The 22,792-nt window shown below is 62.9% G+C and overlaps 2 protein-coding genes across 18 annotated transcripts; both read left to right on the forward strand.

The window, feature by feature from the left end:
• Window positions 1–193: 193 nt before the first annotated feature.
• DUSP8 (dual specificity phosphatase 8) lies at window positions 194–21,753 on the forward strand. Of its 3 annotated transcripts, none has more exons than XM_049892876.1 (7): window positions 194–225; window positions 7,087–7,420; window positions 9,236–9,374; window positions 16,608–16,774; window positions 17,353–17,512; window positions 17,790–17,913; window positions 18,209–21,753. In XM_049892876.1, exons 2-7 carry the CDS (start codon window positions 7,190–7,192, stop codon window positions 19,248–19,250), a joined length of 1,863 nt encoding a protein of 620 aa, XP_049748833.1. In that variant the 5' UTR covers window positions 194–225; window positions 7,087–7,189; the 3' UTR covers window positions 19,251–21,753. The 3 variants fall into 3 exon arrangements, with proteins under 3 accessions (XP_049748833.1, XP_049748831.1, XP_049748832.1); XM_049892874.1 differs by lacking the exon at window positions 194–225 and adding an exon at window positions 893–1,044; XM_049892875.1 differs by lacking the exon at window positions 194–225 and having other exon boundaries at window positions 1,743–7,420.
• LOC126081205 (mucin-22-like) lies at window positions 9,385–16,479 on the forward strand. Of its 15 annotated transcripts, XM_049892892.1 has the most exons (4): window positions 9,385–11,638; window positions 11,693–11,728; window positions 11,819–11,854; window positions 11,945–16,479. In XM_049892892.1, the coding sequence occupies exons 1-4, from the start codon at window positions 11,315–11,317 to the stop codon at window positions 12,506–12,508; spliced, it is 960 nt and encodes a 319-aa protein (XP_049748849.1). In that variant the 5' UTR covers window positions 9,385–11,314; the 3' UTR covers window positions 12,509–16,479. The 15 variants fall into 15 exon arrangements, with proteins under 15 accessions (XP_049748849.1, XP_049748859.1, XP_049748844.1 ...); XM_049892902.1 differs by having other exon boundaries at window positions 11,693–11,854; XM_049892887.1 differs by having other exon boundaries at window positions 11,693–11,854; window positions 11,963–16,479.
• Window positions 21,754–22,792: the final 1,039 nt, after the last annotated feature.

Here is a 22,792-nt window from a genome sequence, read left to right on the forward strand (position 1 = left end):
AGGGCTGTTTAGGGGCAGCTTTCACCCGAAGGTCAAGGGCTGAGTGTCAGTCAGTGGGGCTTGGGGCGCAAAGCAGCACTGGGGAGCACGTGGGTTTTGGGGACTCCCACGCCACAGAATTCATGAGGTCTGCGCTTCCAGTTTCCTCCCAAGTAGATGGGGTGGGAGGTGGGTCCTGGTTTCCATCTCCAGGGATTGCGGAGAGGGTAAACCTAGAAGCCGCAGGTAAGGCGGCGAGCGCTCACAGTCTGCGGGAGGTAGGGGGGCGCCGGGGGGAGGGGGCGCTGGAACAAATGTGGGCGCTCTTGGGGGGAGCCAACGACCCTGGCACCCAGCACCCGCTCTGCCGGACTCCCTGTGGCTTTGTGTGAGCCAAGATCGTGGGTCCCGGTGGGGTCTAGCCCCGGCCGGAAGGCTTCCTGGAGGCGGGGTCCCCGGGCAGGGCCGCCACTGACCGTGGACGCCCCGCGCGGGCCCTTTAAGAGCCGCCGCGGGGTGAGAGCGGATGGCGGAGGGCGACCGTGGCAGGACCCGCCCCCGCCCCCCCCCCAGGCACCCACGGCCCCCGGCCGCGGCCTCTAATCGGCACCCGAAGCTGGGCTCCACTGACGTCACCTGCCCCCGAGCCGCGCGCGCTGATTGGCTACAGGTGACGTCAGGGCCCTTTTCGCTCGGCATGACCTCATCCCGGCCGGCGCCCGCCCTCCGCCCCGGGCCTGTCACTCGCGTCCGAGCGCGGCGGCCCGAGCCCAGCCCGCGCCCCGGACCCCAAGCCGGACCGGACCGGCCGCGCACGCCGAGCCCGGGCTGGGATGCGCGCCGCGAGCGCGCGTGCCCGCCCGCAGTGCGCGCGCCCCGGCTCGAGCGAGCGCTCCCCGCGGCGGCCGCGACGACGGCGGCGACGGCGACGCGGCCTGCGCGCCCCCCCGGCCCCTGCCCCGGCTGCGCGAGCCCCCGCCGGACCCATGGGCGGCGCGGCCGAGCGGGCGGCCTGAGAGCGGTGCTGCACCCAGGGGCGCCCCGGAGCGGCGAGCGCGGCGAGAGGTGAGCGGCCGGCGGGGAAGGGGTTAACCGGCAGGCCTGGGGGGCCCGGGGCGCAGCTCCCAGGGTGTCGGCGGCGGCTGCGCCCGTGGGTGCCTGCGGCTCGGCGGGGCCAGGGGCGCAAGGCGGCAGCCTGACCCCGCTTGCAGGGACGCCCCGGGCGGGAGCCCTTTCTCTCCTTCCTGCAGCCCGCAGCGACACCCGCCGCTGCCCACACCTGGCCACCCTCGCCTTTCTCCTGGCAAGTCCTTCTTTTGGGGGAAGGGGTGGCGAAGTAAATCAGGGACCCAAGGGGGCCATTTGGAATCCAGCCTGGATCTCGCCCAGACGCCCACCTACATCCCCCTTAGAACTGGAGGTCATCCGTGCCCCTGGCCATCGGGAGATACCGGGAGAGCTGGCTGCAGAAGGGCCTTTGACCTGTGGGAGGCTGGGGTAGGATGGGGAGGGCAACAGGCCCTCCCCCCTCTGGCCGGGCCGCAGGCGCATTCCCACCCCGGGGTGCTCAGCTGGCCTCTGCGGAATAAAGACCGCGGCTGCTGCAGAAGCAGCGCGGTGTGGGGGGAGGGGCTGGCACTGCCAGGCTGAGGGCCCGGGCCTCCCTCTGCTTATCTGCCCACCTTGGGGGAGGCAGGCCCAGGTGGGGGTGCCTATGGCCGGGTGGGGGGGAGGGGATAATAATGGGTTCAGCCCCCACCAGATCGCTGGGAGAATTAGCCTTTATTAGAGCTCCCAGCAACAGAGATGGACTGGCTTCTGCAGGGGAGGTGGGGCAGGTGCTGCAGCGAGGTGGGGGCTCTGTGGGATGGAGGAGAGGGGTAGCCCAGTGGGGGCTGCAGTGGTCCCTGTTGTGCAGGCATGGGGAAGGGAGCTGCAGGCCAGGGGGGCAGTGGGCTTCCGGCCTGGGGCCCAGCCTCCCAGGGTCTGCGTGGAGTTCCCAGGGCCTCCTGTCTCTCCTCCACGGAACACTCTTGCTCCCTGGGTTGCCCAGGACTGTCTGTAGCAGATCACGTGATGAGGAGCTGGGAGTTCACCCTGGAGTCTGACTGAAATACCTGCTGCTGCAGCCAGCCTAGGGCAGGTGGGAGAGTGGCTGGGCAGGTTCTATTCCCCTCCTGCCTCAGCCCTTGGGGAGACCCCTCAGGGAACAGGGAGTTCTGTGAATGGAGGCTGGGGCGATGCTGAAAGTCAGGCCCCTGCTCCAGACACCCTTCCCAGCTTCACCTATCTGCTCAGGTGAAGGCAGACGTAGGGACCCAGAAGGTTCAGCAGGACACAGGGCCCCAGGGGACATGAGCTGGGTCCAGGAAAGCCAGAGGGAGTTCTGGCCACATCTTCTAGATGTGCGGCCCACAGGGAAAGCAGAGGAGGGGGCCAAACCAGAGCAGGAAGGAGGTGGGCCAGACTGTGACCATGAGGACTGTGAGGGCTGAGGAGAAGCCCTGGGCTGTCCCAGGTGTATAATGGCGGGGGGGGGAGGGCAATGAGAAGTAGAAGGCTTGAGCTGACCCCACATGTGTAACAAGGGAACAGTGACCCATAGAAGGCCTGGGCTGTCCCAGTTATGTAATGGGGGACACCGTCCAGTAGAAGCCCTGGGCTGTACCATGTAATAGGGAGGACAGTGACCAGTAGGAGCCCTAGGCTGTCCCTGAGTGTCTAAATGGGAGCACAGTAACCTGCAGCAGCCCTGGGCTGCTCCTGCACATATGACGAGGACAGTAACCGGTAGAAGGCCTGCAAATCAGTGGGGTGAGACAAGCCAGGGAGGGAACTGTGGAAAGTGGACATTGGCGGGTCCTGCGCTTTCAGGGTCCCACCTGCTCCAGCCTGCGCCCCACTGCCAAGAACTGAGGGCAGCAAGCCCCTATCCCACGGTGTCTGGTGCAGGCTGACTCTGCTTGGCTTCTCACTGGCCAAGCCTGGGGCAGAGTGGAGGCCAGCCTGGGTCCTGCCCCCACTTACCCCAGGGGGCTGAGACGGGTGCAGGGACGAGGGCATTTGAGAGACATGGAGAGAGTGGATGAGGGGAAGGTGACTGACGTGAGCACTGGCCTCGCCTCCGCAGTTCGGCACCCCTCACCCTGGCCCCCTCAGTGCCCTGTTTCTGCCTCCAGAGACACCCCGGGCACGGTGAACAGACTTGTCAGGACCTCAGCTTCCTCCATGCTGGCCCTTTACCGGGGGGGGGGGGGTGCGTGTGCAAACACTTAACAGATTGACTGCTCACCAGAAGGTGGGGAGTTCGAGTCCACCGGAGTTGCCTGGGAAGAAGGGCTTGGTGATCTGCTACAGTTAAGATCAGCCATCGTAAACGCTATGGGGCCCACTTCTATTGTGATACACGTGGGGTCGCCAGGAGTTGGGATCCAATCAATGGCAACTGGTTTGGTTGTTTTACCCCTGTGTGCCAGGCACCCCACAGGGTGCCAAGCAGGAGGTTGCATTGCCAGGATGCCGTCCTTGGAGTTTGGGGTGCGCCCTGGGACTCAGGCCGTGACTGGTTGTGTGCATGCTCAGGGCCGTGAATGCACCTTGTGGGTGCCCCAGTGCATGGAGCTGAGGTGTGGAGCTGGTACTTGTAGTCGGAGGTCGTGGATGCGTGACTGTGCAGGCGAGTGTGTGTGTGTGCACGTTCAGGTGTGTGGCCCGTGACCACACCTATGTGCACACATTTTCTTGTGACTAGTTGCAACTGAAAAAATTGGGTTTTTTTTAGTTGCACCTGGGGGCCAGAGTGTGGGAAGGAGGTGCTCTCCAGGCACCCTGCGTGTAGTCAGCGCATACCAGGGCAGTGTTCCTGCTCCAAGCAGGCACTGGCCAGGTTCTGCCGACTGGACCTCCCTGGTGAGGCCCCTGTGGCCTCCAGGCAGCACCCACCCAGCCAAGGGGGAGGGGCAAGGCCCCACCTCAGCTGGGAGGGGCCTCCTCCTGCCTTTGGAGTTGCTGACCCCTGGGCTCAAAGTCCTTTGATAAGGGCAGATAAAGCTATCCTGGGGAGCCCCGCCCTGTCTCCTCTACCCACACCCAGACACTCCCCACTCTGTTCCAGGGAAGGGGGGAGCCTGGTTTGGGGTGGTCTGGGCACAAGGTCTCTGAGAACGCAGGCTCAAGCTCTATCCGGATGCATCTTTCCCTGCTCCCACCTGGCCCCCTGGAGCCTCACTGCCGGCGTGCGAGAGGCTGGCCTCAGTGTCCCGGCTGCCCTGGCCCCATTCTGGGTCCTGCCCCATAGCATGTGAGAAGGTGGCAGGTGAGGGATCCTCCCCTGGGAGCTCTCTGTCCAAGGAGACGCAGCGGTGAAGAGGGTTCCCTGGAAAGGCTTCCTGCGGGAGGAAGGGGGGCGGGGGCCACAGCAGGAGGGGACACATGAACTTGAGCAGGGTGGGTGCTGGCACCCTGCCAGGCTTCCTGCCCACCGGGCCCTGGCGGGGGTCCAGAAGGTACCAGCTCCGGGCACCTGCTTGAGGGTGGACCAGAGGAGCGAGGGGCGGGACCTCCGTGGATCTGCACACCGAGCCTGCTCAGTGGCTGCTGTGGCAGGAGAAGCGGTTGCCTGGCACCTCTGCTGTTGCCATGGTGACGGCAGAGGTGCTAACTTGCTAATGAGTCCCCCTCGGCTGCAAATAACAATAGTACGGTGGTTAATGGGGCTGAGCTGGGAGGATTCCTAAGAAGACAGGGGCCTGGACAGGTACCAGGTGGGAGGGCCCACCTGCTCACCCTCCAGCCCCTGCCCACTGCCTGCAGCCCGGCTGGCCCTGCCCCTCCCAGGTCCCTGCCCTCCCAGGTCCCTGCCCTCCCACCCTCTGGGCACATTTTCCCCACCCCCCCCGCCTTGATTTCCTGGGTACCACGCCTCCATGGACCCCCAGACCCTCCTGGCATCCCCTCGCCCCTGTACTGGAGCTTCTGTTGGCTTCTGGTCTTCAGGTGAGAGACCAGCCACCCATTTACATGAAGAAGCCATGGTGGCCCTGGTGACCCCAGCTCCAGCAGGGACCCTCTGATGCCTGTGTCCCGCTAGCCATGCCCTCTGGAGTCACAGAGTTTGGGCAGGTCCTGGGTCTCCCAGCCAGAATCTAGGTCCCATGGTCCCAGGGCAGGGGTCTCTGCTCCTCACCTTGGTCCGGCCTGTCACCACCGTGGGGAAGATTCATGTCAGAACCCAGGATATGCTTCCCAAAGCAGCTCAGACAGGAATGGAATAGTGATTCCCCCTTGACAGGTGGGGACCCCCTTTGTCAGACAGGGACCTCTCTCGGCAGGCAGACCCTTTGCTGTTGAATTGCTTGGTGTGGCCCAGCCATTCCCTGGCCTGGTCCCCACGGTGGAGGAGACCCTGAGGAGGCCTAAGGGGAGGGGTCTGTGCACTGAGTCCCATGCCCTTGCCGCTGACCAGGCCCGTGACCATTCAGACCCTGGGGCACCTCCATGGTGTCAGCCATGGCACAGCCTCCAGTCTGCCCATCCAGAGGAGCCCCAGGGCCACAGGAGGGGTGGTTGGAGGGGCACACAGCCATGCCCATGGCGGGGAGAGCCAGGTGGGGGCTGAGCCCCAAGGGGCTGAAGACAGGAGTGTGTGGAGTGTGGGGGGTGAGACTCTGGGGCTGGCCCACTATCCACGGGCTTGGCCAGGTGAGTGTACGACCCTTACCTGCCTGGCACCTGCTGTTCTACAGCCTCCCTGGCCCCTACCTCCTCTGCTGTGACTCAGGACCCCGAGAATTCCTATGTGGAGGGGGTGATGCGTGTGAAGTGTCCAGCCTGGCAGTCACCCGAGGGGGTGGTCCAGAAATGGTGGCAGCTGCCACCATTGTCTCCAGAGTCATTGTACCGTGATGTGACAAGTGTCTTCAGGAAGCCACCCAGCATCCTCTGTAGCTGAGAGTTGGGGGCCTTTGCCCACTGTGGTCCCCTTTCTGTGGGCCCTGGGGGTCTATCTGTCTCCTAGCCTCTCCCAACCCTGAGCTGGGGGGTGGAGGGAAGACTCTGATTGGAAGGCAACCATGAAGGGCCCTCTGCGAAGGGTGCCTCCAGAGGGGCTAGGGGGCCTGGTTCCCTGCAGCCTCTTTATGTGTGACCTTGCACTGGTCCCACCCCTCCCTGAGCCTCAGTTTCCCCGTACTTAAAGCAAACTCATCATCCTGATGGTGCTTGCCTCCTGGGGGGCTGTGAGACTTGGGTGGGGCTAGAGAAGGGCCAATCCTGGCAGGTGGCAGGGGACTGATGGGGTGGGGGAAGGCAGAGGCTGTCCACCAAGTACACAGAAGGGGACTTCTACCCTGCAGATCTGGAGTTCACAGATCCCCTAGCCCCTGTCCTCCTCCTCCCTCCACACACCCCTCAGCCCAAGATCCGGAGGTCAGTCTCGGGAGCCCCCTAGCTCGTTGAGGCAGCTGGCCCCCACCATCCACCGGAGTCCAGGATTAGGGGATCAGAGAGCTGCTGAGGACTGGGCTGTGCGAGGCTGGGGGGTGCTAGGGAAGGGTGGGGGTCTCCAACAGCTCAGAGCTGAGAAGAGAACAGGGGAGAGTGTTCTGGACCGCTGGCTTGGCTGGGGTCCTGGGAGCTAGAAGACGAGGCCAGAGGAATGGGGTCTGCACCCCGAGAATGGGGGAGATTGTACACAAGCTGTGGGGGGTGGCGTGTTCTCGGGTGTGTAAGGGCCCAGAGGAAGGACTTGAGCCTGGTCCTGCCTGGCCCAGTTGGAACAGGATGGGAACTCTCAGAGCCCTGAGACCCACCCCACTCTGGTCCCCAGCCCCTCTGTGCCACTTCCTGTTTAGGAGGCCGGCACAGTGGCCTGCACAGGCCAGGGCTGGACAAGCTCTGCCCTAAGGACTCTTCCAGTTTCGTGGGTGGTAGACTCTAACACTCACCTGGGAGGCTAGTGGGGTTTGATCTTCCAGCCAGCGGGGACAGCCCCATGGGGACAGGCTCCGGGCCCACCACTGGCCCCACTGAGGCTAGCCCTGGGAGGGGGGTGCTGGCCAGTGCCCTTGCCTAGGGATCAGCCCTGCTGACCACCATCTCTCCCCACAGGTCAGGCGCCATGCCCAGTCACTCCAAACTCTAGGCCAGACCCCAGGCCATCAGACAGCCCCTCTTCGCTTCAGGGGTCCCTCCCTAAAGTCCACTGCCCACCATGGCTGGGGATCGGCTCCCGCGGAAGGTGATGGATGCCAAGAAGCTGGCCAGCCTGCTGCGGGGAGGGCCTGGGGGGCCGCTGGTCATTGACAGCCGCTCCTTCGTGGAGTACAACAGCTGGCATGTGCTCAGCTCTGTCAACATCTGCTGCTCCAAGCTGGTGAAGCGCAGGCTGCAACAGGGCAAGGTCACCATCGCCGAGCTTGTCCAGCCGGCCTCTCGAAGCCAGGTACCAGCCATGCCCAGGCAGGCCTCTCCCACCCCAGGGCTCCCACCTCCTCCAGGGCTCCCTACCACCTGCAGGGGCTCCCCACTGCCTCCAGGGGCTCTCCACTGCCTCTATGGGCTCCCAACCACCTGCAGGGGCTCACCACTGCCTCCAGGGGCTCTCCAGCCAGGTGCCTGAGCCCTTGGATCAGCCAGCCCTGCCCCCCTGCCCCTCATACCTGAACTGAGCTCCTGTGGTTAGCACACTCCGAGGGGCCACAGTTGTCCCTCCCATCCCTGCCTAGTGCTGACCTCTCAGAATTGCACAGATGACACCCCCCCGAGGACAACACCATCTCCCTGTACTTGTCACCTTCCTTCTGACCCAGAGCCTTGGCCATGTCAGGGTTCCCACTCAGCTCCTGAGGGGCCCTGGGCTTGCATGTTTGTGTCCCCCATTCCGGGGCCCAGCACTGGGCACAGGGTGAATGGGTGTGTGAGGTGTGTGGGTATACACACAGGGTGCAGGCTGCAGTGGGGGTCCCTGGACAGCTCGGGTGCACACAGGGGATGGGACTGCTGGGTCTGGACAACGCAGAGGGGACAAGGTGGGGTAGTCAAGTGGCTCAAATAGAGCAGCCATGTCCCCAGCCCCCCAATTCTCACACCTGCCCACCCTGAGGGGTCCCTTTTCCTGTCTGGAGTCTTCAGTGGCCTGGAATCCTTTCTGCGGCCCCCAGGAAAGTCGGGGTCACCTGCACTGGACTCACATGTCTCTATCCCCTCCACTGGGAGGGATGCCTCGATCCTGCCCAGGAACCCCAAGTCCTGTTCCTGGGGAGGGTCGTGTGGGCCAGTGGGCTGGGAGGGCAGCAGCCCCTCCTCCACCGCTGCCTCCTGGGGCTCAGGACCCCCCCACCCCTGTGGCCTGGGGAGCGATGACATGCCTGCAAAGCTGTGGGGTGGCACACCCAGCACAGTGTTGAGATGAGAGATGACCCAGGTGGGGCAGCCTTGTCGGGAGTCCCCCACCCCGGCCAGACCGACTCCCCAAGGTCCCATGTGGGGAATCCATCCATTGATTAATCACCTCCTGAGGATGCGGCCAGAGCTCGATCCTATTGGCTGCCAGTGACATCATCAGCTGCTGGCAGCTCAGCTGACTGGGCAGCGTGTGCTGGCGGGGGGGGGGGGGGCGGATCACCATCTACAGCAAAAGCTGCTCAGCTTCCAGACCCCTGGGGCCGCCCCCCTGCACTGGGGGAGGGAGAGGAAGAGCCCAGCTTCCTGCGCTGCCTCCTAAGTAGAGGGGGTCCCCAGCGCAGCACCCCATTTCCCCATCGCTGGTGAGGAGGGGAGGGGAGGAGTGGCGTGCTGGCTCAGTGGGAAGCTCTACTGAGACCCCCAACTCAAAGGGACCCCACTTTAGAAACCCCGAAATAGGCCTCCCAGGGACCCTCTGGGCAGGTTTCCCTGGCATTGGGCACCCAGGGAGCCAGCCCCGCCTGTGCCTCCCTCCACGTGCACCTGTACGTGCCTCCAGGCAGACCCTGTTTCCCTCACCTCCGTCTCCTTGGCACAGCCCATCATCATTCCCTTCACCATGAGCTTCCCTTCCCCTGATGGCCTGCCTGTGTGAGGAGAGGGTGGTGCTGGCAATGGGGCTCTGGGCATTGCCATCTGTCCAGGTGTGGGGGAGCATGTCAGGTGTGTGGCCAGTGCCTCCTCAGGTCTTCCCCATATGCAGCAAGGTGACAGCAGCTCCTCCCTCGGCCGGTGGCAGTGGGCGGTGGGAGGCAGCAGGGGCTACCTTGACCTCTGCCCTCACGGCCCCCAGGTGGAGGCCGCGGAGCCGCAGGACGTGGTGGTCTATGACCAGAGCACGCGGGACGCCAGCGTGCTGGCTGCTGACAGCTTCCTCTCCCTCCTGCTCAGCAAGCTGGATGGCTGCTTCGACAGCGTCGCCATCCTCACGGGTAAGTTCACCCACACCCTCCCTGGCCTCTCCCCACATCCCACGTCAGCTTGGTGGGGCCAGATCCATCCTTTGCTGGGGCGGGGCGGGCAGGGGCCTCACTCAGTACCTCACAGTACCCAGGACTCTACCATGCCTCCTCTGGACCCCCTCCACACAGCCCACTACCACTACTAGCAGGTGGGGGCGGGCAGAAGGAAACCTCAAGTGCTGCTGGAGGTGAGAGGAAGATGGGACCTGGGCAAACGGGTGGCCCCACCTTAGGAGCCCCCTCCCAGAGTTCTCCCTTGGTGGTGGCCGCCATCTGGAAGTCTGACATGGAGCCGGTCCCACACCAGGGAAATCCCCTGGAAAGCTGGGCTCAGTGCAGGTTGCCTAGCAACAGCCTAGCCAATCACAGCTGCCCCCCAGGGGATGAGCAGAGGCCCCCCCAGGTGACCCATTCTCCAAAGGCAGCCTGGCCAGCCAGTTCCCAGACAGGACCAGCTTGAGGCTGAGAAGCCCTCTGCACGCACACACACACACACACACACACACACACACAGAGGCTCCATGGTTCCATCCTGGTATAGGCCACGCTGTAAAATCCTCCCCTGGAAGAGCCGAAGGGCAGGACCCAGAGCTGGATGGAGCTGGTCTCTTCTGGGATGTGTGTCCTACCAGCTGGGGTCTGGGCCTCTGAAGACACACCTGCCACCTGGTCTCTACATGCCAGGGGCTGTGGCAGGTGCAGGGCAGGCACAGAGGATGGAGATGCCATCACAGCCCTTCCTTACACAGCAATGGAATGTTCCTCTCCACCTGTCCATTCCCCCGCCGTGTCCTGAGTACCCACAGTGACAGGCCCCTGAGGACCCCGTGTCAGGCTGCAGGGGGCTGGGGGTCTGTTGGTCACTTAAGCCAGGCTGCTCAAGGTGGACCCTCCGGGGAGCTGCCACGTGAGCCCAAACCCAAGGGTGTCCAAGTGGTGCCAGCGTGTCAGGAGAGGGGTGCAGGGGGAAGGCTCTGAGGCAGGGGTGAGCCTGGAGTGGGTGCAGGACTGCAGGTAGGCAGTGCCGGGGGCAGAGCGAGGACAGGCGGGCAGGTGAGAGACAGGGCTGGGAAGATCAGCAAAGATGACCAGAGGGTTGGGTTTTGCCTACACTGGCCACCTGTCCCCAGCTGCATTTCCTGAGGCCACGGTAACAAAGCACCACAAACTAAGCGGCTGAAAGCAGCAGAAGTTTATTCTCTGTCGGTGCAGGGGCCAGGAGTCTGAACTCAGGGTGTTGGCAGGACTGTGCTCCCTCTGAAGACTTGAGGGGAGAATTCTTTCTTGTCCCTTCAGCCTCTGGTGGCCCACGCTTTCCTTGGCTTGTGGCTGCATCACTCCACTCTCTGCCTCTGTCTTCCCTGTGTGTCTCTGTGTCTCTTCTATTTAATCAGGACACACAGGATTATCAGTCACATAGGACTAGGCCGCACCTGCTCCAGTATGACCTCATATGAACTTAACTAGTTATATGTGCAAAGACACCACTTCCAAACAAGATCACCTTCACAGATACTAGGGGTTAGGACTTGGATATATCTTTTGGGGATGCCATTCACCCCATGACACTCATTATGTCTGAGGCTGTACGCCCACTGCCCCATGCTCTGCCAGGGCAGCACTCACGGTCTGAAACTGCGTATGGGTCCCCCCACCTCGGTTTTGTAGATGGGGAAACTGAGGCTCAGACTGGGAAAGGGACTCACCCAAGGTTCCTGGTGAGACAGAGGCAGGGACAGAGCTGATCCTCTGCCCTGGGCACCAGAACCAAAGCCAATGTCAGGCCTTTTCCATGGCCACACAGGTCGTGGGGGTTGTTCAAATGGGGCCATGAACCTCTCCTTCCAGCACTATGTGTCACACCCCCAGCTGAGGACTGCAGGTACTGGGGCTCCTTCCTAAAAGTCCCCATGCCCAGCCACAGCCACCAGGGTAACCACAGCCACCATGGAAACCACAGCCACCTTGGTAACCGCAGCCACCAGGGTAACCACAGCCACCACAGTAACCACAGCCACCAGGGTAACCACAGCCACCACGGTAACCACAGTCACCACGGTAACCACAGCCACCAAGGTAACCACAGCCACCTCGGTAACCACAGCCACCACGGTAACCACAGCCACCTCGGTAACCACAGCCACCTCGGTAACCACAGCCACCTCGGTAACCACAGCCACCAGGGTAACCACAGCCACCTCGGTAACCACGGCCACCACGGTAACCACGGCCACCTCGGTAACCATGGCCACCAGGGTAACCACGGCCACCAGGGTAACCACGGCCACCTCGGTAACCACGGCCACCACGGTAACCACGGCCACCTCGGTAACCACGGCCACCTCGGTAACCACGGCCACCAGGGTAACCACGGCCATCGCAGTAACCACGGCCACCAGGGTAACCACGGCCACCTCGGTAACCACGGCCACCAGGGTAACCACGGCCACCTCGGTAACCACGGCCACCACTGTAACCACGGCCACCTCGGTAACCACGGCCACCAGGGTAACCACGGCCACCACGGTAACCACGGCCACCAGGGTAACCACGGCCACCTCGGTAACCACGGCCACCACGGTAACCACGGCCACCTCGGTAACCACGGCCACCACGGTAACCACGGCCACCTCGGTAACCACGGCCACCACGGTAACCACGGCCACCACGGTAACCACGGCCACCTCGGTAACCACGGCCACCTCGGTAACCGCAACCACCACAGTAACCACAGCCACCACGGCCACCGAGCCGCCACAGTAGCCACAGCCACCACAACACTCACCCGGTGCACATCCCGGGTCCTCTGCATGGACTCCTCATCCCTCTCCCCACCATTGTCCTTGAGGCAGCAAGCATCCCCAGCCCACCTCTGGCCCTGCCCCTGGCCCTGCCCCAGACCCTCAGCCCCTGGGGAGGTGGGGGTGGGGGCACTGATGAGGAGGAAAGCTTGGGAGACAGGGTTGCTGGGGAGGGCAGGGGCAAGGAGCGAGCTCCCCTGGGACCCCCCCCTCAGACTCCCAGAGGACCCCGTGGCCAGGTTGCTGGCTAGGGCAGCGAGCTGGGCCTGGCAAGGGTGCCTTGTACTCCCAGGACAGCTGTGAAAAGCCCAGAACCGCTGTTCTCTCTCCCTTCCCCTCTCCTCCCCACCTTCTCAGCCCTCAGATTTAACCCCGGGTGATGGCTGCATCCAACAATCTGCAGTTCTACGGCTCTCCAGTTCCCAGAGTTCACATACACAACACACACAGATACATGCCTCACCAAGACATGCACAGGACCACTACAGACACACACAGGTGGGGGAGGCACACGGACACGTGACTACCAGACTCCCAGAGCTGTGCCCAGGGTCTCTACCTTGTGCCCACTCAGACCAGACGTGCCGAGCACTGGACTCAGACACCCAGCACAGAGGGCAGCGTGCACACCGGCAACCAAGGTGCCGACCCACCGCCCTCCCTCCCTCCCTCCCTTCCTTTCCTCCAGACAGGGCCCCAAGCCATGGTGGCCAGTCACTTGGTCACTGGAGGAGAGAGGGGAGGATGCTCAGGAGCCTTGAGGAACCTCCTCACTGCTCTCCTCTCCCCTCCTGGTCTCCCTCCCTCCCCCTGCTCCCCTAACCCCCCCACAGTGACTCTTGGCTGCCCAGTCCTGGCTCTGCTCCCAACCACCCTGGCCGATCTGTCCTGGGCCCTCTCCCGCTGCACCAGTGACGGTTCTCCATCCAGATCTCCCTCTCGTACCTCAGTTTCTGAAATCCCTTGTCCCCCACTTCACCATGTTCCCAACCCTGGGATTCCCAGACCCTGAAGGCACTTTCAAGCCAGAACCTGCAGCCACCTCCCTGCCCCTCACTCCCGTCAAACCATCGCGCAGTCTGTACTTTCTCCTTCCACACCACTGTCCTTGGGGAGAGACCCAGCCCCCTGTGACAAGCCCCCCTGTGTCACACTCCCTTTCAGGTGGGCTCTATGCCTGCTGGTCCTTGGCCCTCCGCTGGGCACATTCTCACTTGTCCTTTCAAGATCAGTACAAATACCCCCTCTTCCAGGGAGCCTGTCTGGATTAGATGCGTGGCCCTGGGCTCCTTTGGGGCTCCACCCGGAGTCACATTACTGTGCTAGGGTTAATCTACCCCACTGGGCTCTGAGCCAGAGGGCAGATGAAGATGCTGTCATGCTGGCAGATGCAGCCTCTGTACCTGGCACTTAGTAGGTGCTCATGGCATGTGTCCAATAATGAGAGGCTGGGTGCACATGTGGGAGGGAGGTGATTCTAGGCTGGGCAGCTGCCCCCTGGGTACCAGCCCCCCTCCATTTTCATCCCTCAGGATGGGAAGGGGCAGTATCCCCTCCCCCACCCACACAAGGCAGAAGGGTCTGGGAAGGAGGAAGAAGGGGCCCAGAGCCCCTGACCTGCGTCAAGCTGGGCTTACCTGAGACTTGGCTGTGCCCCTCCCAGCTCTCTCAGGCCCTGAGCTGCCACTTGCCCTTCCTCCATACAATGCCATCCCTACCTGGGAGGTTGGGCTATTTGTTCCCATTCCTCCAGGGCCATCGGGATGGAGTCCTGGGCCCAGGTGACTAGGGAGTGAGTCCTAGTGACACAGAATCAGGAGCCAGGGTTTCGGGGGGAGTCTACTGGCTTTGCCTACAGCCCCTGCAAGGTGGGCACAGGCATGAAAAGACAGGGAGGACAGGTTGAATGGGGAGAGGGGTGGTTCTAGGACTCAGCACAGGAGGGCTGCTCAGTCATCTGCTGGAGACAGCAGTGTCGCTGCGGCAGCAGAGGCTGGAATGCAAGGACCCCATCCTTCCTGGAGCTGAGAGGCTGGTGCGGGGAGGGATGGGATCCCACCTGATGGGGATCTGCAGGGAGTGGAGGAGAGCCCTGGGACAGGCCTCTCTGGGGCTGAGGATGGCTGTTGTGACTCCCTCCCCCTCCAGCTGCACAGTCTGTGACTTGGGGGGAAGGGGTTGGGATGGGAAGGGAGCCTCGCCCTTTAAGTGGGGCTGCACCCACAGAGCGCCCAGGTGCCACCTGTGGCAACCAGCTGAGGCGACCCCAAGGTGCGCCCTGTCCGCCCCAGTCTGGCCTCGGACCATCGGCAGTGGGCACAGCCCCTGTGCAGTGTGGACCCCGCACTCCCAGCAGGGCCACTGAGGCAGGAGTAGGTCTCTGGCAGTGGCTGCATGTCCTGAGAGCCATGGATGGGCCCAGGGCCTGGGCGCACACGCTTGCTTTTGTGCATGTCTGAGGTTTCTTTGTGACGAAGCGGGTGAGCTGCCTTCACCTGCCCTGACATCCCGAGCACAGCAAGCAGGGTTGCCCTTGGCGATACCTTGAGGTGGGGCACACGCCCCTCTCTCAGCTCCCAGCCCCCTCCCTTCTCACCCACTTCTCAGAGCCACCTGGCACCTCCACAGGATGGAGCCTCAGTGCCTACCTGTGCTGTCATCTGTGGGGGTGTGCAGGGGCAGGGAGCGCCTGGGGCGTGAGGATTTGCTTCCAAGGCTGTCAGGTCTGTGTACCTGCCCACACTCTTCTACCTCCATCTTTGGGGAGGATGGAGCCCTGGTGGAATTCACCCACTCTGGCCAAGCAGTTGGTAGAGTAGAGAAGAAGCAAGGGGGAACCCAGGGGACTGTGTGTAGAGAAGGGTCTGCAGAGACTGGGCAGAGTCTGCCCCCCATGCCTACTGGCCCTGGACAGTGTGCAGGAGCACCCAGGCACCCGGAGCTCACACTCAGCCTCCTCCCACGGGACCAGCAGGTTCCAGGAGGGACACTTCCCGCCCCCCAGGCTGCTGCCTTTACTCCCCAGCTCCAGGCCCCAGGTCAAGCCTCCTTTGGAGGTTCAGAGAGCCCCCTCAGCAGGCATTCTGATGGGAGGTACCCACAAACAGCCCCTGGAGTTGGCCAGGGAGAAGGCTGAGGCCCCAGGCTTCTCTGTTCTCAGGGGTCATTGAGGCCCCAGTCAATGACCTCTGAGGAAGAGGGTAGGAAAGAGCACTAGGGGTCCCAGCACTGCCTTCACGGCCTGCCCCCTCTGGTGGGTAGGATCTCAGGCCTCAGCCCACTTGTTTCTGTGTGGCTGGTGGGCAGTCACAGCCAGAAGCAGGAGCCTACCATGCTTGTGGAGAGGGACATGCCATGCTCTGTAGAGTCTACCCGTGCCCAGCAGTGTGGTCAGCTCTGAAGGACCCCAGGCAGTTCTTACCCGCCCTCCCAAGAGCTGTGGAGGGGGGCACTGGGTGCTGCCAAGCAGCTGATCTGAGCCACAGGCCAGTCCAGCCAGGCCAAGACCTGTCCTCACTGTGAGTCTTCCTGGCTGGTGTCTTGTCCAAGCAGCAGGCAGGACAAGGCCCCTGAGGTCTGAGGAGTGATGTGTTCCCTCTTCGTGGTCACGCACAGGGTCCGTGACATGCCAGGGACTCAAACTCAGGTCTGTCCAGCCGGCAGAGGGGCTCCTTCTGCCACATCTGCAGTCCCGGACACAGACACGTGTGGGAGGCAGCCATGTGTGGCACTCTGCCCTCTCTGGCTGTATGCTCCCTGTCCACAGGGTCCCCTGCCCTCTGCTGGCCTCTGTGCCCCTGTCCTCTCCCACAGGGTGGGCTGGAGCCAGAATGGCAGCACAGATGCCACTGCGGGCTGTGCCAATTCCAGGGGTGATGTCATGCCTGGGGGAAGGGCCCTCAGAAACCCTTGCCTCCTGGTCCTGGCACCCAGGCCTAGCCCGGGGCTCCCAGCCAACTGGAGGCAGGGATTGCATCAGCACAGGGGGGCAGGAAGGCCCGGCCTGGCCGCAAGCCATGGTGTCAGGAGCTGGGGAGGGCCCTTCCTCTCGGGGCTGTGAACCACATTCCCGTCAGAGACTTCCATGGCCTGGGAGCTGCTCCCTGCCTGGGCCCCAAGCCTCACTGGCCAGCCACTATGGCTATGTTTATGGGCGTTGTCAACAGCGTCCTCAGCAAGGCCAGCCCCTAATTAGCCAGTGGAGTAGCCTGTGGGTGGGCAGCGGCACGCGCCCGCCGTGGTCACAGCTGCCCTCCACATTCAGGACATACCGGGTGAGCAGACACAAACCAGGTGCTCTGGCCAGACACTCAGCGGCTAGGCCTCGGCTCTGGGGTACGGGCTGGGTATGGCCAGCTCACCTGCCCCGGTGGCCGCCTACTGACCACACTCTCCCCTGCAGGGGGCTTTGCCACCTTCTCCTCCTGCTTCCCTGGCCTCTGTGAGGGCAAGCCAGCCGCCCTGCTGCCCATGAGCCTCTCCCAGCCCTGCCTGCCCGTGCCCAGCGTGGGCCTGACCCGCATCCTGCCTCACCTCTACCTGGGCTCTCAGAAAGATGTCCTGAACAAGGTGTGTGCTCTACCAGGGGCTCTGCTGGGAGAAAGGGAGATGGGGGGGTGGGATTGGGGGTGGGGGTGGGGGAGAGAGAAGGGTGAACAGAGCCAGAGGGGAGCCCACAGGGTCAGGGCAGGACCAAACAGGGCTTGGGGGAAGGCCCGTGGGGGCTGGGCCAAGCAGCAGGCTCCCCAGCCCTCAGTGGAGCCAGCTGCCTCACTGCTGATGTCACTGGGCCCCTGGCCAGCCCTGAAAGGATCCCGTGTTTTAAAAATGGTAAAGAGGGAACAGGGTACAGGCACCGCCCAGGCAGCCATAAATTCCTCTGAGCCTCCCGCAGGCTGTGGGTGGGGCTGCAGAGAACCATGGTTCTCCCCACCCCAGAGCAGGTCCTGTGGGCTCCTGGCCCAGACATGTCAAGGCCAAGATGAAAGTCACTGGGGCTCCAAGAGGCAGGCTCACCTGATGTGCTTCTGGGGTGCCAGCACCCCAAGATTCCAAGATCCTGCCTGGGTGCAGGGAGGAAGAAGTCACCCTCCTTCCACCCCCTCCCCCCCACCACCTCCTCCCAACCTGTCCTTCTGACCCTCCAGGACCTGATGACCCAAAACGGAATAAGCTACGTCCTCAATGCCAGCAACTCGTGCCCCAAGCCAGACTTCATCTGCGAGAGCCATTTCATGCGTATCCCTGTCAATGACAACTACTGTGAGAAGCTGCTGCCCTGGCTGGACAAGTCCATCGAGTTCATTGGTGAGGGCGGGGCCTGCACGCGCAGGGGGAGAGGCAGCGCCTGGTGTGTGTATGTGCTCGCGGGGTGCAGTCACCCTGTGTGTGCACAGGCATGTGCATGTGTAGCCGGCATGTGAGCTACACGGCACACACACAAACATTGCAAGAGTGCAGGTCCCTGAGAACTGGCTGGGATTGTTGGCGGGAAGGAGAGCGGGGTCCCCTGAGGTTATCGCTTAGGTAGGAAGGGGCTGTGGAACCCCGGACCTCCCCCATCCCATTGCCCACCTGCTCCCAGATAAAGCCAAGCTGTCCAGCTGCCAAGTCATCGTCCACTGTCTGGCCGGCATCTCCCGCTCTGCCACCATCGCCATCGCTTACATCATGAAGACCATGGGCATGTCCTCTGATGATGCTTACAGGTAGCCCCTCCTTCTGTCCTGAGCCCCCATCTGGAACTCTCCAGCCTGTGGCTCCACATCTCCTTTCCCACCAGCAACAGAAGGGCTGGGATGAGGCTGCCACCCAGAGTTTCAAGTCCCCTGACTTGGTGCCTGGGCAGGGGAGGGAACCTGAGCCCCGCCCCCACCCGCACGGACCAGACCCTATGGGTCTGCGCATCAGCTGTGCGCCCATGGCTGGGTGCAGGGGGAGTCAGGAGGTGGAGCCAGATGGGTGCCTGGCCCTGGCCTGGCCCTGACTGGAACCTTGGCCCAGGTTCGTGAAGGACCGGCGCCCGTCCATCTCGCCCAACTTCAATTTCCTGGGTCAGCTGTTGGAGTACGAGCGCAGCCTGAAGCTGCTGGCAACCCTACAGGACGACGGGGCACCGCCGCCAGGGACCCCAGAGCCCCTCCCGGACCCCACAGCCCCCCCGCCGCCGCTGCCACCACCTACCTCAGAGAGCGCCACCACCGCAGCCAGGGAGGGCGCGCTGGGCGCGGGCGGGGAGCCCCCAACGCCTGCCGCCGCCCCGGCCACCAGCGCGCTGCAGCGAGGCCTGCGCGGCCTGCACCTCTCCTCGGACCGCCTGCAGGACACCAACCGCCTCAAGCGCTCGTTCTCCCTGGACATCAAGTCGGCCTACGCGCCGAGCCGGCGCCCTGAGGGCCCCGGGCCCCCCGACCCCGGCGAGGCCCCCAAGCTCTGCAAGCTGGACAGCCCCGGGGGCGCGCTGGGCCTGCCCTCGCCTGGCGCTGACAGCCCGGACTTGGCGACTGAGGCGCGCCCGCGGCCCCGGCGGCGCGCACGGCCCTCGGCCAGCTCCCCGGCGCGCTCCCCCGCGCACGGCCTGGCCCTGAACTTCGGGGACGCGGCCCGGCAGACTCCGCGACACGGCCTTTCGGCCCTGTCAGTGCCCGGGCTGCCTGGCCCGGGCCAGCCGACCGGCCCCGGGGGCTGGGCACCGCCACTGGACTCCCCGGGCACGCCGTCGCCGGACGCGCCCTGGTGCTTCAGCCCCGAGGGCGCGGGCGGCGTGGGCGGCGCGCGCTTCGTGCCCTTCGGCCTTCCGACCGGGCCTAACGCGGGCGGCGGCAGCTGTGACTTGCGGCGGCGTGAGGCGGCGCGGGCCGAGCCCCGGGACGCGCGGACCGGTTGGCCCGAGGAGCCGGCCCCGGAGACGCAGTTCAAGCGCCGCAGCTGCCAGATGGAGTTCGAGGAAGGCATGGTGGAAGGGCGCGCGCGCGGAGAGGAGCTGGCCGCCCTGGGCAAGCAAGCCAGCTTCTCCGGCAGCGTGGAGGTCATAGAGGTGTCCTGACGGCGGGCCGGGACCGCTGACCTGGGCCTGCGCTGGGCCTTCTGCAGCCGCCGCTGTAGATACAGATTATATATAGTACAAAGAAAGGTAAACGATTTTACCGCGATTTTTATCCAGAAGTAAATATTTCGATTTTTTATTTATTTAAGCTGTTCATTCTGGCAATGATTGGGCAACGATTCAGGCGGTCCTCTGTTTTTACTGTCTGGTATTTAAAATGAAACATGTTTCTAAGCAATATGAGGCCACCTTCTGCCGCAAGCTGGGTGCCAGGCTTGGGGTCCCCTCCCCACCTTCCACCCCACAGGAAACACTGCTGACCATTGCGGGGAGGCTGCAGAGCTTTCGTGCACTTTTTACGTAAGAAAAAGGGGAAAACAAAACAAACAAAAAAAAACCTTTGCCACAAACTGAGCCGCAGAACCCCCCCCCTTCCCTGTCTCCTCCCCTCCTCTCCTTCTCTGCTCCGCTCTCCATCTCTGCACCAAAGCCATAGGTGGCGGGCTGGCCCCAGGACCCGGGGTGGGACAGAGGAGGCCCTGTCGGTCCCTGCCCACCAGCTGGAGCCCGGCCTTGGTGGCACAGTGCCACCCCTGCCGCCTACCGGCCTCAGACCTGGTCCCTGTGGGTCTTAACGGAGTGTTGGCTGGATGGAGCCAGGGTTTCAGTGGGGTTGGAGAATGGAACAGGGTAGGGGCTGGGCTAGGCAGAGGGGGTTCTTGTGTCATGTGACATGGGTCCCAAGGACAGGGACGGGATGAGGGTGTCCCGCCCCCACTTTCCTGCCTAAGCCTGGGCTCCAGTGGAGGCTGCCTCCCTCTCCCGTCCCTTGCTGGTGCCCTGTAGAGTCCCCTGCCAGGTGGGCAGGTGGGGAAATGGAGCAGTATGGGGTAGCCACTGGAGGGGGAGCAGATCTCAAGGCAAGAGGAGCTGAGTGAATGAGGGCTGGCCCAGCCCCAGCTATGGGAAGGGAATGACTTCAGGGTCATGTTCTGGGCCTCCCCCAGCTTCATGCCTCCAGGAAGTATTTGGAATTCAGGTATGTTTACCTGTGGTTGAAGGGGCCTTCGTGAGGCGTTCTTGTTTTTTGTCAGGAATGGGAAGTTAGCCCCTGTTAGACCCTTATGCTTCCAGGGGGTGGGGTCTTAGCTTTGGGAGAACCACCTCAAGGCACGTAAAGACCCCTGACATGTGGATGCAGCCATGTCTGCCATGTCTGCCCCAACCCCATGGGGGCCTCTCAGGAGAGAAAGCCCTCTGCACACCCCCTTTTCCAAAGCTGCTGCCCTCTGGACTCTCCCCAGTATCTGCAAGGTAACGTGCCAGCCCCCGCCCCACGTGGGCCAGCTAGAGGGTGAGGGCAGGAGAAAAGCTCACTACCCCTGCCCCACACCCCCCTGGGCCAATGGGACCCAAGGCTTTGGGGACCAGAGTGGCTTCTCCCCACCGGTTCAGATGTCCTAGAGTTTGGGAGTAAGGGCTAGCCGCCTGGGGACCAGGGACGCTGCAGTGGGGGCAGCCCAGGCAGGACTGAGTCCTGGAGCGGGGAGGGGGGATGCCCACCAAGCTGCCCCTACCCCCTGCTGTTTCCTCGCTCTTTGTTCTTGTTTTCACTCCAGCCCAGTGTCCTTGTCCTCTTCAGAGCAAAAGTCTTGTTCCTGTTCCCCATCCCCACCCTTTCCCCAAGAAAATAAGCTATCATTGTTGTATTTGCAATCTATGGATTAGGGGTTTAAGTATTTATTATTATTGGTTAATTATTATTATTAATTATGTAAATGTGCCCCCGTCTGTCTCGTTGGGTTTCTGAGGTGACCCTGGGTGTGGAGGATGCACTGGGCCCCTCCTCACCTCCCCCCCATGCTGTCCAGGAGACAGTGGTGCGGGGCTGCTGGTTGGGCCCCGAAACCCAGGAGGCAGGTCCCACTGCTGGCCCCACTTCCTCCCTTCCCTTCCCTTCCTTTTCTTCATGGCCGCCAGCATCGCTGTGGCTCACCCTGAGGCGCGGGGGCCTCTCGGGCCCCAGTGTGTTCTGGCTCTTGCCCTTGAGGCACAGATCACCCCAAGGGAGCAGCCGAAATGGGGAAGATGGTTCTGTCTCCACCGCTGACCTCCCATACGCTGGGTGAGGGGGCCAAGGCCCTCCCTCCTGGTTTTGGTCCACCCACTGTCCAAAGCAGGAGGGCTGGACCATGGAGTCCTCCCCAAGCCTCCGCACGCCCCTCCCCAGCCCCCCTGTGTGGCCCACCTGTCCTGGCCTGCCGGCATGGAGGCTCACCCCAGAAAGGACCTTCCCCCCATGTGGTTTGCTGGGAAGTCCAGCTGGAGAGAGGATGCAGGTCCCCCGGGTCCCAGGCTCCCAGTCTCTCTGGGGCTGGCTGCTCCCTGCCCACTCCTGCCTCCTACCCCTCCCCAATGAGGCCACACCTTCCGCTCCGCATCCGGTCCTTCCTTTTGTATTTGGGAACAATGTGTTGTAATAAATCCTACATGGATGTTTTTCCCCCTGACTCCAGTGGACTCTTCTTCCGGCTAGTGGGGAGTTTAAGGGGTAAGGAGTTTGGGGGTTCAGGGGAAGCCCTGGAGGCCCGCTGGAGCAGGGGCCTGGTGTGTTGGGTCTGGGTAGCTTATGCAGACCTACTGCCTGGGGCCAAGCTCGGAACTCTGAGGAGGGTGGGGAGGGCAGGGTGGGGTGCTGGGCGGGGAGGGGTATGGGAATTGCCCCTGGTGGGCCTCTGCTGGCTGGGGACTGGACAGAGTGTGCCGCAGGCCCTCAGCCACACTCCTAGGGAAAAGTGCCTGTTTTGGTTGTTACATACTAGCAAAAGTTTAAATGATTTAGAACCGTGTAAAATAAATGCTCCGCTTTGCCCCTCCCCCCTCCCACAATCCCACTCCCCACCAGTGACCACTGTTCGGAGTCCCAGCTTCCCTCCAGACCTTGTGTCTGTGTGTGCTTACACACACGTACTATCACAGTACAACAGTGTTTCCTTTTCAACAGAAGTGGCACTGGCCGTAGAGAGCGTCCGCTTTTATTTAAACCAGCTTTTATTTAAAGTGTGTATTTAAGGCGGTCACACACAGTGCAAAGATCCAAGGTACAGGAGGTTATCTGGTGGAAAGCACGGTCGGGAACGTCTCTCTTACCTGTCCGCAGCCACCAGTTCTTCTCCCTAGAGGGGTCCTGGTCTCCAGCCCTCCCTCTCTGCCAGGGTGTCTAAAAGGCTCATGGGACCTGAGGTGTGAACGCCGCTCACAGCTCGCGTCCTAACCCAGCCTGCCCGCTGGCACGGAGGTTCCCTCTGGTTTGGGATCCCAGCCTGCTGCACAGTGAGCCTGTGCCTGTGAAGTGGGACCACTCTCAGGATGGGTTTTCAGACACAACTTTTCTAGGTCCCTGCACAGTTTGCCTGGTCACTGCTGTAACAGTGGCACATCTGTACTGAGTGCTCACTGTGTGCCAAGCCCAGGCACCGGCTAGGGATTTTCCAGGGACCCTTATCCCCACAGCTCCAGGTGGAATTGCAGTTCACACACAG

The sequence above is a fragment of the Elephas maximus genome, chromosome 7, assembly GCF_024166365.1.
Source record: "Elephas maximus indicus isolate mEleMax1 chromosome 7, mEleMax1 primary haplotype, whole genome shotgun sequence".
NCBI lineage: Eukaryota > Metazoa > Chordata > Mammalia > Proboscidea > Elephantidae > Elephas > Elephas maximus.